General features: G+C 45.5%; 6 protein-coding genes across 6 annotated transcripts; 4 read left to right on the top strand and 2 right to left on the bottom strand.

The window, feature by feature from the left end:
* Window positions 1-2,950: 2,950 nt before the first annotated feature.
* Window positions 2,951-3,266, top strand: F5147DRAFT_585030 (uncharacterized protein; the record flags this gene model as incomplete). The annotated part of the gene is made up of 2 exons (XM_041431831.1): window positions 2,951-3,050; window positions 3,109-3,266. Coding segments are annotated over 2 exons (258 nt in total), but the record flags the coding sequence as incomplete, so codon positions are not given.
* A 277-nt stretch (window positions 3,267-3,543) lies between these two features.
* On the top strand, window positions 3,544-3,791 carry F5147DRAFT_540580 (uncharacterized protein; the record flags this gene model as incomplete). Its single annotated transcript, XM_041430226.1, has 2 exons — window positions 3,544-3,622; window positions 3,697-3,791. Coding segments are annotated over 2 exons (174 nt in total), but the record flags the coding sequence as incomplete, so codon positions are not given.
* A 2,337-nt stretch (window positions 3,792-6,128) lies between these two features.
* Window positions 6,129-6,905, top strand: F5147DRAFT_657179 (uncharacterized protein; the record flags this gene model as incomplete). The annotated part of the gene is made up of 4 exons (XM_041434232.1): window positions 6,129-6,455; window positions 6,526-6,589; window positions 6,642-6,814; window positions 6,846-6,905. 4 exons carry the CDS (start codon window positions 6,129-6,131, stop codon window positions 6,903-6,905), a joined length of 624 nt encoding a protein of 207 aa, XP_041287538.1.
* A 127-nt stretch (window positions 6,906-7,032) lies between these two features.
* Window positions 7,033-7,959, bottom strand: F5147DRAFT_779019 (uncharacterized protein; the record flags this gene model as incomplete). The annotated part of the gene is made up of 2 exons (XM_041442231.1): window positions 7,033-7,054; window positions 7,109-7,959. 2 exons carry the CDS (start codon window positions 7,957-7,959, stop codon window positions 7,033-7,035), a joined length of 873 nt encoding a protein of 290 aa, XP_041287537.1.
* A 1,900-nt stretch (window positions 7,960-9,859) lies between these two features.
* F5147DRAFT_553527 (uncharacterized protein) lies at window positions 9,860-10,568 on the top strand (the record flags this gene model as incomplete). Its single annotated transcript, XM_041430451.1, has 3 exons — window positions 9,860-10,054; window positions 10,109-10,279; window positions 10,332-10,568. Coding segments are annotated over 3 exons (603 nt in total), but the record flags the coding sequence as incomplete, so codon positions are not given.
* A 2,875-nt stretch (window positions 10,569-13,443) lies between these two features.
* On the bottom strand, window positions 13,444-14,903 carry F5147DRAFT_657176 (uncharacterized protein; the record flags this gene model as incomplete). The annotated part of the gene is made up of 6 exons (XM_041434231.1): window positions 13,444-13,539; window positions 13,592-13,701; window positions 13,754-13,885; window positions 13,944-14,050; window positions 14,277-14,650; window positions 14,703-14,903. 6 exons carry the CDS (start codon window positions 14,901-14,903, stop codon window positions 13,444-13,446), a joined length of 1,020 nt encoding a protein of 339 aa, XP_041287535.1.
* Window positions 14,904-17,096: the final 2,193 nt, after the last annotated feature.

Below are 17,096 nucleotides of genomic sequence, written 5' to 3'. Positions count from 1 at the left end.
GCAAAAGAAAGCGGGAATGCAACACTCGTTTTGAAGGCCGCTCTAATTGCTTTTCATCACATTCCTGGTAGTCATACAGGGAAGGCACTCGCCTCAAAAATATTGGAGCTGATTGATCGTGCTGAAGTGAAACATAATGTTAGTGTCTTGTTATACTGTATTGTATGCCCTGACTTTATCTAGATCGGACACTTTACCTTGGACAATGCTAGCAACAACAGGACCGCGATGGATGAACTCTCACAACTTTTGCAGAAAGATGGGATTGAATTTGATGCGGTTGATCACCGAATCCCATGTTTCCCTCACATAGTGAATATATGTGTCCAACACATCCTTGACAAATATTCTACTGCAGACTTTCACATTTGGCTGATACTTTTGTAGCTGGCCCTTACACTTTTAGCAAGGTGCAGTATGTCGACGCTCTGCAACATAACATTATTGATTGGGCCAGAAATACTGTCTGCATAATTCGTGCATCAGGCCAGCGTTGTGATAGTTTTTGAGCTGCCATCACTTCTGGCAACGCAGAGGGATGGTTCATAAACGACATGAACGAGTGTATGGCCCTTCCAACAGTCGAATTGCTATGTGACAAGCCTACTCATTGGGATTCAACATACATTATGTTCAATCGTTTGAGAAGGCTACAACAGGTAATGTTTCATCTCATCAATTTTCACATAGCCTAATGGTTGCCTAGGCTATCGACCATTGGATCAATCTTCCTGCTCAACGCAGCATGGTGCATTATAAACTGAGCCCCATGGATTGGCAAGTCCTGCAGAATCTTGAGGTTATTCTAGAGGTATGTTCTAATATGTCCGACACCCATATCATATTTACAATTCTACATTAGGCACCACATCATGCTCAGCAATGCATGTCAGGTGAAACCAGTCCTCTACTGGGCAGCACCATTCCAGCCTTTGAAGGGCTGATCCAAAGATGGAAGCTCGTAGCGGACCTTGTCCCACACTGTGTGCCTTTGGTCGCCATAGGTTTAACATGGGCAGCTAAGTATGATGATCGAATGAGTCTCACAGGAGTGTATGCTGTTGCAATGTGTAAGTCCCACGTGTTTTGATGAAGGTGAACTCTAATGATTGTGTATAGTTGTCGATCCCACAAGACGTATGTCATGGATGAACGAACATTGGTCAGTCTCGCGAATCACAGAGGCTAAAGACTATATTCTCAAACTGGTACGTCTGCCTAACAATAATAACAGCAAGCTTTGGGCTTATACGTCTTACAGATGCGGAATAAGAGGGCGACAAATGACTCTGCAGAGTCCGATCAGTTGATTCGTCGGCCACGTCCTGCAACACTAGGCTTGACAATCTATAGACTTCCTGAGATAGACCTACTGCCATGTCACCAGAGTCACCGCTCCCAATCAGCTGAAGATGAATTTAATGCTTATAGCACAGGCATTCTTAGCCATACAGGAACAGATATACTATCTTTTTGGATGGTAAGATATCTGTCTCTATTACATGTTTTGTTGGTGATGAGGACTAGGTTTCGGAGCAAATGTTTCCAACACTCTTCAAAATTGCAATGGATTTCCTGCCAATCCAAGCCTCTGCTGTTCCATGTGAGCACATATTCTCCTCCAGCAGTGAGACACTTACCAAGAAGCGCCATCGTCTCAGCCCATACTTGATGGAAGCCCTACAGATAGTCAAATTCGCACTGAAAAAGGAGCGACTTCACTTTACCAAGGGTTGGGCAGCATCCCAAAAGGACATGGAGTATGATTTGATGTGTGCTACAGGCTCTGCGAGCCGTGAAGATCTCTTACCATCTAGTTCTGGTGATCTACTGATATCCGCTATCAGCGGAACTACATCTGGCAGCCACGATTATGAGGCTCTTCTTAGAGTCATTGCGGAGGATGAATGTGACGGTGTTCCAGATGATATCACAGACATATCTATTCCTGCTTCTTAATTCTTGCTTGTTCGCTACTACTTTGACTGTTCCCTTCCTCTTACTCATGCCACTGCTTCTTTTGTCATTAAACTAACCTTGGCTATTGATTTATATTTCTCCTCGATGTTCTGATCTTACTAACTGCAGGAAAGATGTCAGCAGTGACTGCGCAACTGGTTTTAGCATTTACCGTCTGACCATCGAACTCACCCTAGATGAGGTTTTAGTTGAGTACAATGGCAAAACCTCAGAGGTAAGCATTTAACTCCATTGCCATTACAGTTGTTGAATCACTGTTAGTTGTTGCCCACCTTTTGCAGATCATGAGTCTTTCGACCCTCCTTCAAACTCGAGCCACACTGATCTAAGTCGTTGCCCACCATTTGCAGATCATAAGCTGTTGACCCTTCTTCGAACTCAAGCCACATTGATCTGAGTCGTTGCCCACCATTTGCAGATTGTCAGTCTGTCGACCCTCCTTCGAGCATGAGCTGTGCTACTCTGAGTCGTTGCTCACTGTTAGCAAATCATGACTGTTGACCCTCCTTCAAATTTGAGCCACACTGATCCAAGTCATTGCCCACCTTTTGCAGATCATGAGTCTGTCAACCTTCCTTCGAACTCTAGCCACACTGATCTGAGACATTGCCCACCATTCTCAAAAAAAGCAGCTGTTAGTGCTGTTGTAGGTTGGTCACCTTTTCACAAAGGATGTGGTGCTCTTTAATATATGTCTATGCAGGTTCATATGAGACAGTCAGCAGATGTCCGATTCGCAAATCATATTGTTTGCTGCTCTGAGGCTCAACCTCTTGTCAGACCACGTTAACCTTGATGACTTTTGCTCTTGCCATGGTATTGTGTGCAATTATGTGTTAGGTGTCTGCCCACACACCGCTCTAACCATGTTTCCTTCAGTTGATGGTCGTCTTGCTAACCTCGCCATCTTACTTGCTTCCTTTATTGTCATCACATCCCTCAAGAGGTTCATTACGAACAGACAAAAAAACTTCCTCCTGGCCCCGTGCTGCTCCCACTGTTAGGAAATGTCTTGTCTCTCGACACCAAGGCGGCATGGTTAACTTACACTGAGTGGGCTGCTGCTTATGGTACGTGATCAGATAGTACCACGGCAGGCTGCATATATGGTGCAAATCATTATATCAGGAGACTTGTTTTTTGTACAACTTCTAGGCCAGGAAGTCGTGGTGATCAATTCTCAGCACGTTGCAGAAGCCTTGCTGGACAAGTGTTCTTGCATTTACTCTGATAGACCATACATAGCCACACTTGAGCTGTGCATTCTTCTAACATTCTTCCACTGAATCATCATGGAATACAGGCAGGGTTGGTTGGTCTGTTGTATTTGTATTCACAGGCTATGGTGATGAATGGCGTCTTTGCTGACGACTCTTCCATCAAACTTTTTGTCCTGACTCTGCGCTCAAGTTTCGTCCAATAATCAAGCAGGCTCGTGAGATGATCGTCAACCTCATTGGTGATCCTCAGAATCATCATTCTCACTTTGCAATGTCAGTCTGTGTTTGTAAACATCAAATTATTATTAACCTGTTCATAGATTCTTGGCATCAGTTGAGATACGCACAAGCAGAGATCGACCCAGTGGTTGGCCGGGATCGCTTACCTACCTTTGAAGACAGAATGTCACTACCATATCTATGTGAGACTTTATGATAGCAGCCTGTTGTACCCCTTGGTAATCTTTCTTGTTGTGTTATTTCGCCTTTGCTGAAGGTGTTTTTGTAGGCGTCCCACATGCCACCACGAGTGATGATACATATAATGGCTATTCCATACCGAAAGGTCTGTTATTCTTATTCACTGAGTACATCATTTGTAATATCGTACATCAGGAACAGTTGTCATGTACAACATATGGTCAGACAGATCCTCTCTATTTTTCAAATACTGATGTTATATTTATATTGCAGGGGCATTTCATGGGATGAAAAGTGGTACCCCAAAGCATCTCATTTTATGCTGGAGAAATTCCTAGATGTCAATGGCGCATCAACAGATGATAACCCTGTTGGATATACTTTTGGCTTTGGCTGGCGTGCATGCCCAGGTAGGCTAAGTTATTTCATCACCGTATAGAGCTGATTCATTCCTTGATTGGGCAGATCATGAGTCTGTTGACCCTCCTTCGAACTTGAACTATGCTGATCCAAGTTGTCACCCATCATTAGCAGATCGTAAGTCTGTTGACCCTCCTTTGAGCACGAACCACGCTGATCCGAGTCATCACCCACTGTTAGCAGATCGTTAGTCTGTCGACCTTCCTTCGAGCACGAGCCACACTGATCCGAGTTGTTGCCCACCATTAGCAGATCGTAAGTCTGTCGACCCTCCTTCGAGCACGAACCACGCTGATCCGAGTCATTGCCCACCATTAGCAGATTGTAAGTCTGTCGACCCTCCTTTGAGCACAAGCCACACTGATCCGAGTCGTTGCCCACCATTAGCAGATCATAAGTCTGTCGACCCTCCTTCGAGCATGAGCCACGCTGATCTGAGTCGTTGCCCACTGTTAGCAGATCATAAGTCTGTCAACCCTCCTTCGAGCACGAGCCACGCTGATCCAAGTTGTTGCCCACCGTTAGCAGATCATCAGTCTGTCGACCCTCCTTCGAGCACGAGCCATGCTGATCCGAGTCGTTGCCCACCGTTAGCAGATCGTAAGTCTGTCAACCCTCCTTTGAGCACGAGCCATGCTGCTCCGAGCCGTTGCATACGGTGAGTCTGTCGTTTTTATTTTCACCAGCAATAACATTAATCTGTGTCTCAATCACATTGCGCAAACGTCTATTCTAACAGGCATATCCTTTGCAACACAAACCTCCCAACCTTGACCCTAATTCCCGCTACCATGACCATGACCTAGAAGCCTCTTGAAGTACCGTCCCCACCTGCATCTCTGACTTGTTTGAATGTTCCCCCCCCTTCTCGACTTGTCTGAATAATCCTTTCCCCTTCTCGACTCGTCCAAACAATCCTTTCCCCTTCTCCTTGTGTTTCAGCTACTCTCTCAACTCTCTGCCGCTTTATGATCCTTACGATAGGTCTCTCCATGTTTGGCACTGATGCGCACTGTTCTCGAAATCTTCATGCACAAGTAGCACTACCATACAACTAGATACTTCTTTTAGTTTTAGATTAATTGTAATTGAAATCACTTACTTTGTCTTGTGGACCCATGAGTATGAATATGTGACTTGTAAATGTGAAGTGTGTCGTGAATTGGTGTGATCGACACTGCTTTCCTAAGTTTCTCGTGGCAGTTCTTGAGACTAAAGTTCTGAATTCTAAAATCTATTTTTAGCTTATGATTTAAAAATATATTTGAGTTGGTTCAAGCCCTTAAGTCGACTTAGCTGTAACTAATTGAGCTGAGCCGGACCATAATTGTATAAGCTGTAACTGCTTGTCAACTCAGCTATTTATAGCTCGAGCCGCGGCAACACTATCTGAGTCATCCGAGAGTATGACGAACCTTTTTCTGGCTGTTGCTTGGGAGGACGGCCTCTCTTCTTTGTTTTTCTGGTCCAGCCTGAGGTGAGGGGCTCCACGAAGGGAGGATGGTAGATTCAACAGACAGAGATTGTTCGCGCTGAGGGGAGCTCAATGGAGAGCTCAATGGAGAGCTCATAATTTCAATGGCACTGTCGTCAGAGAATGTATCAAAGAATATACTGCTGTATGGTAGGGGCATACGCTACAAGATATTAACAGTCGGACATGCCAAGGATCCGCAATGCACGCTGTTTGGTCTAATTTGAATACCATCATTTTTATTTCTTTCTCTTTCTCCAAAAACGGACAACTGTCATCATATTCACAAAGCACTGTAAATGGTGACACTCAGGTGCAAAACAATGGTACACTGGCACAAGAAATCTTTCTGTATTAATATAAATAGTACAAGTTTACAACGGAGTACGAGACCCATTGTACTGAGGCTTACAACATGGCACCACTTGCAACTCTCAACTGTAAAGGACAGGTGTCCGTGTCATTTTGATGCAACAATTTGCTGCAGTTGCAGCGCTGCAGTGATGCATCAATGCTACAGTGGAGAGCAAAGCAATAGTGATGCATCAAATCAACATTCTCAAAAAAGGGAAGCATCCCACGCTCGTAGTACATGATCAACAATACCTCCCAGTATGGTCCACATCCCGCCACCACCTGGTCACCTCCATACACTCCACACGGATCCTTCTGGCAGCCCCGCCATCAGTATCCATCAAACCATCAAAAAGGGAAGTGTCATACAGTTGTACATGGTCGATACGGGTCCACATCCCGCCACCGCCACCTGCTTGCTGCCATATGCTGTGCACGGACTCCAAAGTTCGAAACCGTATCAATTGCACATTCTTAAAGTGTCCTGGAGCCAACATATTAAAGGTGTTTATGACGAGCGAGAGAGTTACAAGGAGTCTAGAATGACAAACGATCTCAGTGTCTTGAACGAAACTCTATTACAAACGGTGCGTCTACCTAGAATGACAAAAGCTATAGCTAATGTTAGATGTGTTAAAACTCTAGGTGACTTTTTAGAATGTACATCTCAGTGTCTTGAACGAAACTGAGATGTACCTGTGCTACTGGTACTGGTCTTATAGTAAGTGCGTCAGAAACTTGAATATATGAATGAGAGACTTAAAATATTCTAGGATGCGAGCCAACATCATATGTTGCTTGTCTTCGTCCATTTTGGCATGCGCTCGGACCTATCTCCCCTTATTGCTCGGATCCTTTGGACTCCCTCAACTCTGATCTCTCGGTCTCGCTGTCCAGCACATATGATGTACTAGTTTACACTCTCGACCTTCGGAGATTGATTGTAGTATGTACACCTTGTATCTCATAAATTCCAGTCAGTTAGCTGTATTCTACCTCCAGCGAACTACAAGCACACTCAATATACCACTTATTAAGAGGATTAAATCGACGATACAACTGTATTCATCACGAGAAAAACAGAGACTACATGTGTTACTAACAGCATCAAACATTACTATGGTACGAGAAGCAAATTTGTGATCATGACATAAAGACATGGGCTCATGCCTTCGTTCGCCTTTTCCTGTGTCCGTTAGCATTGAGAAAGTGAGAATATACTAAGATGTCTTGGACATACTTTGCAGGAATCACGCTGCCCATAGTCAAGTTGGGAGGACGCTTCGTCATTGATGCCCCAACATCCCCCAGAACAGGTGGATCTTCCCTACCAATGTCAATGAACATCGAACCATCTGACCCAATAGTATCAGCGACATCATTCCGCCTGGACTTGATTGGAATTTGCTTTGATACACGAGGAGCTGCAGCGATATCAACTGCCGTATTCCGTTTCGTGGCGGTATTGGGGGCAGTCAAATGACTTAATGTATTGCCTTCATCAGCAGTAGCATGTGATGTCTCCGTTACCGCACCAGACTTGGTGAGAGGTTTCGCTTTGGGTTTGGCCTTGGGTTTGGCCGTGTTCATAGGTGGTGTGATGGTGGGGGTGGGTTCTATAGCAGGATTGCAATTGACCTTGGCAGCCAGGAGCTTCAACTTGTGCTTGCGCTTAGATTTAGGAAGACCAGCACCAGTATGAATGCTGTCAAGGTCTTCTGCGCTGTCATCTGCAGGATGATTTGCTGCTGGAAGAATAGGCGACTGACGAGTAAAGTGAGGAAGAACCTCATCCTCTTCAGTTGCCATTGTGGTGGTGCACTCGGCAGAAATTGGGGAGCTCAAGAACGAGGACAGGCTAGGCATCTCCCACCCCTGCAAATCAAGGTTGCTGAAATTCCACATCGTGCCATATTGTGTGTCGTGTTGCGTGTCATAGTATCCTGGTACAGTACTCCTAGCATCGGTGAGTGAGGGTGCTAATGAGTTGAATGCCAGGGGAAATGGATTTGGCATGGTGCTACCGCCACCCAAAAACCCCATCCCTATAAGATCAGCATGAGAAAGCAATGACCCAAACACCTTGTTCATCCCAGGCACACACATACTACAGTGACCTATCTCCGTATAATACAAGGGAACGGACGTGCATAATATCCCGTATGATATGGGCCAGCGGACCATGGGCCCATGATAAAAATATTCTCGACTATGACGGATGGGCCGGGAGGCAAATTATTCCCGATGGAGGCGGGTGGGCCCATGCAGGGAATATATAGAGTAGATGAGTGGGCCGATGTAAATGAATATTAGGTAGACGGGTGGGCTGAGGTAGTTGGATATTATGCAGATGGGTGTATTAAGGTAGATGTGTATGAGATAGATGGGTAGGTACTTGTTATCACATTCATGGGTGGGCCCAGACACATATTAGATTAGACGGGTGGGCCAAGGGTATTATAAAATAATGTATTATACGGGTGGGCCCAGACGCATATTAATTAGACCGGTGGGCCGAGGGTGTTGTATGGGATGTTGTATTAGACGGGTGGGCCGAGGGTGGTATACAATATAGATGGGTGGGCCCATGTGTATCATAATTGTAGACATGATGGAGCTGAGGTAGTTGTACATCAACCAAATCAGAGGAGGTAATAAATCAAAGTTACCAAGTTCCCGGAGCATCAGGTGATCTCCTGACATGGCAGTGCGAAGCTTGTGTTGCCCTACGAGACGCCAAGTTCCGGCCACCAGAATTTGAGTCAACTGTACCGAGTTCCGAGTTCCGGGACCTGGAACTCACCACATAAGTTAGTTAATACTTTTTGATGGTGCACAGGTTGTCTTGCAGAATGTGGAATCCGGGGTGCGAAGCTTGTGTTGCCCTATGAGAAGCCAAGTTCCGACCACCAGAATTGGAGTCAACTGTACCGAGTTCCGGGACCCGGAACTCAACACATAATTTAGTTAATACTTTCAGTGTTAAATGACCAACCGAAGTTGAGATGTTTCTGAAGAGAGCAGCAGGTGCTCTCTTGACATGGCCTCTGATGGTGCTTAGGTTGTCTTGCAGAATGTGGAATCCGGGGTGCAAAGCTTGTGTTGCCCTACGAGAAGCCAAGTTCCGACCACCAAAATGTGAGTCAACCGTACTCAGAGGAGGTAATAAATCAAAGTTACCGAGTTCCCGGAGCAGCAGGTAATCTCCTGACATGGCTGTGCGAAGCTTGTGTTGCCCTACGAGACTCCGAATTCCGACCACCCAAATATGGGTCAACGGTACCGACTTCCGAGTTCCGGGACCCGGGAGTCGACAAATGAATATCTGATGACCAGCGAGTCAACCTTACTCAGAGGAGGTAATAAATCACAGTTACCGAGTTCCCGGAGCAGCAGGTGATCTCCTGATATGGCAGTACGAAGCTTGTGTTGCCCTACAAGACGCCAAATTCCGACCACCCAAATATGGGTCAACCGTACCGACTTCCGAGTTCCAGGACCCGGGAGTCGACAAATGAATATCTGATGACCAGCACACTTCCAATCAGGTAGTATTTCATTGAGCAATGGATAATAATACATCTTTGACAGCCAAAATTATCCATGGCTCCCTTATCTGATCCTCTCTATCTCCACCCCCTATAACACCAAAGTCCGGACATCCAGCATTCAGCATCTGATTTCCCAAGATTAACATCCAGCATGAACGGTTCTTCCCCTTCCCCTCCTGATAGCATAAACATCTGGCGCACTTGGGCCCTGACTGTGACTTATGAAGCAGGGGAATATACTGAACAGAAATTCAAGGCAGAGAAGACTGGAGGAGGCCCAGTCATACCTTCCCCCAACCTAGACACTGATCTGGTGATGGTGTGCGATCGCTTGGCTGATGTACTCATAAAGGCATCTAAAAATCCCAGTGGGTCTTCCTGCAGATTCGGAAAATTCTATTTATCATTCAAATTCCTGCATGACAGTTCAGATGCAGATGGATATTGCAAGATATAGCAAATTGATCTCCCCGAAGGACACCGGGCATAATGAACATAGAGAGGCGAGGTTGCTTGAGAGGTGTCCTCCTGGCCATGAAGGCAAAAGGTTGGTCGATGAACCTGCAATAATTCTTGATGCATCTGGTGCCATCATTGCATGTTATCTCCCAGATGCCCTGACAGACACCACCCAGGTGTGTAATATACATTGTTACTCGATGGATATCGAATATTAATGGAACCTACAGAAGGAAATCAGGGAGGCCACCGATTTGCTCTCTCCAAGCCTCGAAAAAAGTGTAAGGGCTGATGGCAATTGGCGAACTAATCAAAGGTTGTTCAACCGGGGCTCGGAAGATGTTGGAGCAACTCACGGATGCATCAATCTATCTCCAGCATGGTTTCAACAGGGACATGAGGTAGGATCTGATGAGATGGTGATTCCGGCAGTGATACTTACCAATCCCAAAGAATGTGTCCGATCCAGAGGTATCTGCATCATTGAAGGGACCTTCCTGCGAGAATATCCTCAAAGCCATTGCAAGGCCAGCAGCCATCGCGTCCGCGGCACTCAGAGTCATGCATCCTGAGCAGTACTGGGCAGGGTTGAGAACCTTGTCAAACCTTGGAAATATAGCAGTAAGCAAGGATCTGCCACAGATGCCGGAGGCCCTGCAGTACTGGGCATCTGTGTTTAACACCCTCTCCATCATTTCCAATCGGGAAACCCCCCATCATCGAGACCACATGTCCATTGCTGAATGCTTCGACATTCTCACCACCGTGGGGGACTATTCTAATGCTCGGATGACAATGCCAAACCTTCAGCTGGAGTTCAAGTACAATTCCGGCTGTATGATTGCATTTTCCGGAAGGATTGTGAGACATGGAGTGTATGATGTGGAAGGGGATCGGATTGCTTGGGCATGGTATATGAGGGATGCTGTTCATATTTATGCTGGTGTTCCATCATGTGGATGGGCTAGTGTGGATGGTCCATACAGCGTGTGAAAGATCAAACAAAGAGCAAGCATTGTGACCTATATACATTCCAACAAATGAATACCATGTACCAATTGTGATCCGGACCTCAATACTCAATTTTCAGCATTTCCCAAGTGATATGTGGGACTAAATAATTTGGATGCAAGCCTCGGTATTCGATAATTGGAACTCGGGACTTGACATATGGGAGTCCCGAGTGCCGGGGTACTTAGTCCCGACACCTGGACCTCAGCACATGATATTTGAGACTGGGGGAAGATGTATAAATACGCTCGAATTAACATTTGTTATTGCCATACACATTTAACAAAACCCTGAACCCCGACATTGTGGACTCCAGACTCGACACTGTTCTGAATACCGAGTTCCGGACGCCCAGGTCCCGAGTCCTGAATTTCGGAGGTCGGGGTTTGGAGACCCGGAGCTCGGCAACTGTGTTGGGTGTCAGGGTATCCAGACCATTGGAGATAGAATGTGTCAGTATTTTGCGTTTCATGGTTTATGTTGGGTGAATATGGAATCTGGGATCAGAAACTCGGTATTCAGAACAGTGTCAAGTCCCAGGTCACGAGCTCCGAGTCCCGAGTGCCAAACCCCGAGTCCCGAGTCCCGAATTTCGGAGGTCGGGGTTCGGCGACCCGGAGCTCGGCAACTGTGTTGGGTGTCAGGGTACTCGGAGCATTGGAGATAGCATTTGTCAGTATTTTAAGTTTCATGGTTTATGTTTCGTGATTATGGAATCAGGTGTCAGGGACTCGGTATTCAGAACAGTGTCAAGTCCCAGGTCACGAGCTCCGAGTCCTGAGTGCCGAACCCTGGGTCCCGAGTCCCGAATTTCGGAGGTCGGGGTTTGGCGACCCGGAGCTCGGCAACTGCTGGGTGTGGGTTTTGGGACTCGGGACTCGGAGCTCATGCCGCCCGTCTATGTATTATCCCCCACGTCGGCTGACCCGTCTATGTAATACATCCTATGTTGGCCCACCCGTCTATATAATACATCCTACATCGGCCCACCTGTTGTAGAGAATCATGCCTCTCATGGCGTGATATGGCAGTTTCCACTAGGGAGTATACAGCACCAACTCGCAGCACCACTCTGTGTACTGTCCACAGCGATTCCTATATGAGGCGCAGCTTTCCCGCGCAATGCGCGCCATGCGCGCGTGACTTCCCGCGCTTCACGATGTATATGCGCGCGCGCTTTCCCGCGCTTGAGCGCCCTATAGCGCCAGCCATCCAGATGCATCCATCCACTGTCCACCATGTTCTCTAGTGCGTATATTTCTATTTCTCTCATTACATATTATTCCATCTTTATTTTTATCATGCATTCTCACTCATATATTTACATACCTACTCGGTAGCGCTTCGGCTCCGCATGACCGCGCTTAGGCGCGCTATATAAGCGCCAGCAGTACATACTATTACTTACCTTACTTTACCTCCCATTTACCTATTACTAGTTACTTACTACTTAGCAGAACATAGTAGAAACCTATTCTTTTGCATCTCGCGCTCTCACACCTCTTATCTTGTATCATATCATCACTTAAGCTTACTCTTTATCATTATCCGCATATGTGCACGCGCTTTCCCGCGCTTCGCGCTAATACGCGCCCGTGTTCCCACGCCTTGCGCACACCTGCTCTTTCTCGTGCTTCGCTTCAGCGCGTACCTCTAGATCTTCGCTGCACTCGCTTCCCCTTTAGGGTCGAATGCACTTGCCACCTCAAGTATCGCAGACTAGGCAACACTCGACCTACAACTATTATAGATACAGCTAGGAGCATTATTTGTTCCTCTCTGTATTGTTGTTTCTACACCGTCTATATAATTATACCCCACCTCGGCCCACCTGTCTATGTAATAAATATTTTATCACACCCTTGGCCCACCGGTCTATTTGATATCCCTTTCGTCGGCCCACCCGTATATGTAATACATTCCACGTCGGCCCACCTGTATATGTAATACACCCTATGTCAGCCCACCCGTCTATGTAATATTCCCCTACCTCGGCCCACCCATATATGTAATACACCCATGTCGGCCCGCCCGTCTATATAACAATATTTGCCTTACATCTCTCTTCAGCCCAGCTGTCTATAATATCCTACTCTACATATTACCCAGATGGGCCCACCCATCTCCATGAATGATCATATTCCCCCGGCCCATCCGTCAACATTAAGGATATATATATCATTGGCATACATGGGCCCACCTGTCTCCATCGGAAATAATATGTGTCCCGGCCCATCCGTCATCATCGAGAATATACACAACATGGGCCCATGATCAGCTGGCCCGTCTCATACGGGATATTATGGAGGTCGGGTGGCCCGTATAATACGGAATTTGTCACTGAAGGGGCTCAGGCACACTAGTTGGATTGGGAGGCAGTGTACTAATGTTGTGCCAATTGAATGATGTGTGAAGTTGAGCCTGCGCGAGTGATGCATCAGGCTGGGCTTGTCCGAATGGTACATTAGATTGGGCCTGTGTCGGAAAACCGTTAGATGACATAGGCAGGATGATGAAACGGCCTTACCTCAGAGTTAGATGTGGATTGATCAAGTTAATTGAGTGATGCATCACTGATGCCGGCTTTGGTATTACCAAAGCCTGACAATGCATCAGGCTCAGCCTGTTCGAATGATGCATTAGATTGGGCCTGTGTCGGAAAACCATTAGATGACATAGGCAGGATGATGAAACGGCCTTACCTCGGAGTTAAACACAGATTGATCAAGTTCATTGATCGATGATGCATCACTGATGCTGGCTTCAGTATTACCAAAGCCTGACATTGATGCATCAGAGGAAGTAGCGAAGCCTATCAATGATGCATTAGCTTGCATCAGGCAGGCACGAAACAATATAAAGACCTGGAATATTCCAATCCATCGAACCATCACATCCTCCATTCATATCCTCTTCACCATTGTCGCATCCTTCAAGCTCTTCAATCTCATCACCATCTCCAACACGTGTCAGTAGCAGATCGCGCTCATTCGCAGCTGATGGATGAGTATCGGGGTGAGTCTACAGTGATTTGGACAGTAAAGATCGGCTTACAGAATATCAACTCAGCGTATTGCTGGTATGCTGCAAGGAATGTGTTGTCCTTGTCAGGGCACAATTGAGAAAAATTACTCCCAGCGGGGGTTTCTGGTGGATGGCACCTTAGTAGTGTGAGTTCATTAGTCATATTTCTAGTTTGGTGCGCTTACGATAATGAAACGATGTCCCAATCATGCCTCGGCTCTGGTCCAGCGCACATGAAGGAGACTATGAATCGAGTATTTTCTTGATGAGACATGCAAAGCACTGGCATATGATTGGTAAATCATCGATAGCTCTATAGGTCGTGTGAGTATATCAAAATCACAAACATAAGCCAGTACTTACTTTGCGATAGCATCAGCGTCAGTTTCATTGTTGTCATCTTCATCATCTAACACAACCCTCTTTACCTTTTTCTGTCTATTATACCTCTCTCTCACTTCCTCCTTAACCTCGTCTAACTCGTCTTCCAGGAGCTCCTTGCAAAACCTTCGGCCCAATGCCATGCGCTGGCCAGCTGTACTTATGTTACCTGCCTCTTTTTCGGCCTTGACGAGAGGCTTGATCTGTTCACTATAGACCATGTCCATGTATATCTCTTCAGTGGATTTCGCGTGCGACTTCGGTACCAGTGCCACTTCAAAGACGGATGTGTCCTTCTTCAAGCCCCGGTTTTTCTTGGATGCATTCGTCCGCCAACAAAACCAAGTTTGTAATTGCTACCAGTTTTGCCTTAGTGGTCATAAATTGTCAACACATTTGACGACTTACAGCTTTACGTGAATCCTTGGCATCAGTTTCTGCGGTTTGTTGCTCCTTTTCTAACATTGTTTCATTGGCGATACCGGGGAAGAGGATAGCTCGCTCGGGCCATCTGCTAAACAATAAAGATAGATTTTTGGCCAGAAGAGCGTGTATTCCTTGTCCCCGTCGTGGATTGCAGTATACTCCGGGAATTGTTCTTGGAGCCATAGGTACTGTTCCATAGTAGTCCACTTAGCTGGCGGCATCTGCCATAGAATTTCAGTCATACACCATACTAATAGTGGAGCTGTCATACTTTTTTTCACTTTGCACAATGATAGACGAGTGTGTCCCTTCACAACATCTATATCCGTCTTTATATCACTCATTGCCAAACAACAGATCAACATCACCCATTCAAAAAAAGGAAGCTAATCTAACGAACTTACTACATGATCTGATCACAAGGCACCTTTTTCATTCCGTGACTGATGATGGTTTAAATGAACAGCATGGCATACTATACTCTCATAATCAGATAAGTTCACAACATCACATTGAAAGCAAGCGGGAATTACCTGGACATTGAATGTTGAACGTATAAGTTCAGAATATCGCACAATTGAGAGCAAGTGTGAAATCACCTGGACAGTGGACGTTGAATGTATGATTTCAGGACATAGCACAATCGAAAGCAAGCAGGGAATCACCTGGATATTGAACATTGAATGTATAAGTTCAGGACACCACACAATTGAGAGCAAGCACTAAATCACCTGGACATTGGATGTTGAACGTTCGAATCTTTAGCAACGAACATATACTATACTCTCATATTCAGATAAATTCAGGACAGCACATTGAGAGCAAGCAGAGAACCACCTAGGCATTGATATGGAAGGTTGAACATCGGAAATTGAAATACGAAAGGTAATTGAACGTTCGAATGTTGAGCAACAAACATATACTATACTCTCATATTCAGAACATCACATCAAGAGCAAGGAGAGACCCACCTGGACGACATTAGAAGTTATTGGATACAGGAACCAGTCCAATGCAATGTGCAATAGCGTGTGTGATAGTAGTGATTGACCTGGAGTGTATGCAACGTTGAGTTCCAACTTCCTAGGCATTGATACGGAAGGTTGAACATCGGAATTGAAATCCGAAAGGTAATTGAATGTTTGAGTGTTGAGAAACAAACATGTACTATACTCTCATTCAGAACACATCGAGAGCAACTTGAAGGAGAGAATCACCTGGGCATTGATACCAGTCCAATGCAATGTGCCATAGCGTGCGTGATAGTAGTTATTGACTCACAGTGTTTGCAACGTTCAAGTTGAGTTCCAACTTGCCAGTGAACATGATTATGTGTCGCACTTGAGCCTAAAGATGACCAGTTCAATAACTAATCTGGCTATTATCAAGATCATTGTGCAAGGTAGAACCACTGTAGACATACTCTGAGCTGATCTAAGTAGTACTATATGATTGACGTATAATGAGACCATTTTGGCTGATTTGCGTCAGTTCTTGCTTGCCAAATGTGGTAACTTAATGCAAAGCTGTACTCAGTCAGCGCTTCAGCCTTAATTTCATCACACACCAAAAGACTGGCAACTCGACACTGCTTGTTCTTGTAGAGGTATCTAGAATAAATCATTTGTAACTACGTACAAAATATATACTGTTAAACTGTTATTCTATGTGTCCAATCCGAAACGGACTTGTCTGTTCTCCGTGCTGTGCTTACTAATCGACACCTCTCCGGCTATTCCCGGGTAAGTCAGTGTTCCCTACATTATTCATCTATGTATGTATTACTAATCCTTTTAGTCTTCTGCTCGTACAGTCATCATGTATGGGCTGAGTCCAACAGTTCTTACTGCAAGAGATATTCAAATGCAAAGTGCGCACTTCTCTCTCTGTTCTAGTTACTGATGTGTACCAAAAGACATAGTAACTTCGCCTTGTACTAGGAATCCTGGCCGCCACTTGCATTCTGTTCATGCCTACAGGATATACTTCACGCAGTGAGCTACTATACCATACTGCTCCTGATATCAATATTTTGTATTAATCATAGAGATGCATCAGTGATGCATCAGTGTTATATACAGTGACTCATACTGTCTGAAAATGTCATACTGGTGATTCCAAGCGCCAGAAATCGATTTCCAACAACACCGTTTAGGTCTAAGCAAATTTTGATATCAACATTAATGTCCGGGGTGAGTGCACCACTATATCATTGGTAGCAGTTCATAAGACTGACCCGAAAACTACTGTAACTACCACCGGCGATTTTCTCTAGAACTTTGCATCGACCAAGTGACTGTTAAATACGACATTGAAAGCACCAGAATTACTACCACCGTGTTGATGTTCGTGATGCATGGTGAGTCTTTCACTATT

Source organism: Suillus discolor (genome assembly GCF_016758755.1).
Source record: "Suillus discolor strain FC423 chromosome Unknown F5147scaffold_79, whole genome shotgun sequence".
In the NCBI taxonomy this organism is placed as follows: domain Eukaryota; kingdom Fungi; phylum Basidiomycota; class Agaricomycetes; order Boletales; family Suillaceae; genus Suillus; species Suillus discolor.
Note: the sequence above shows the minus strand (reverse complement) of the source record. Positions and strands in the feature narration are given on the sequence as shown.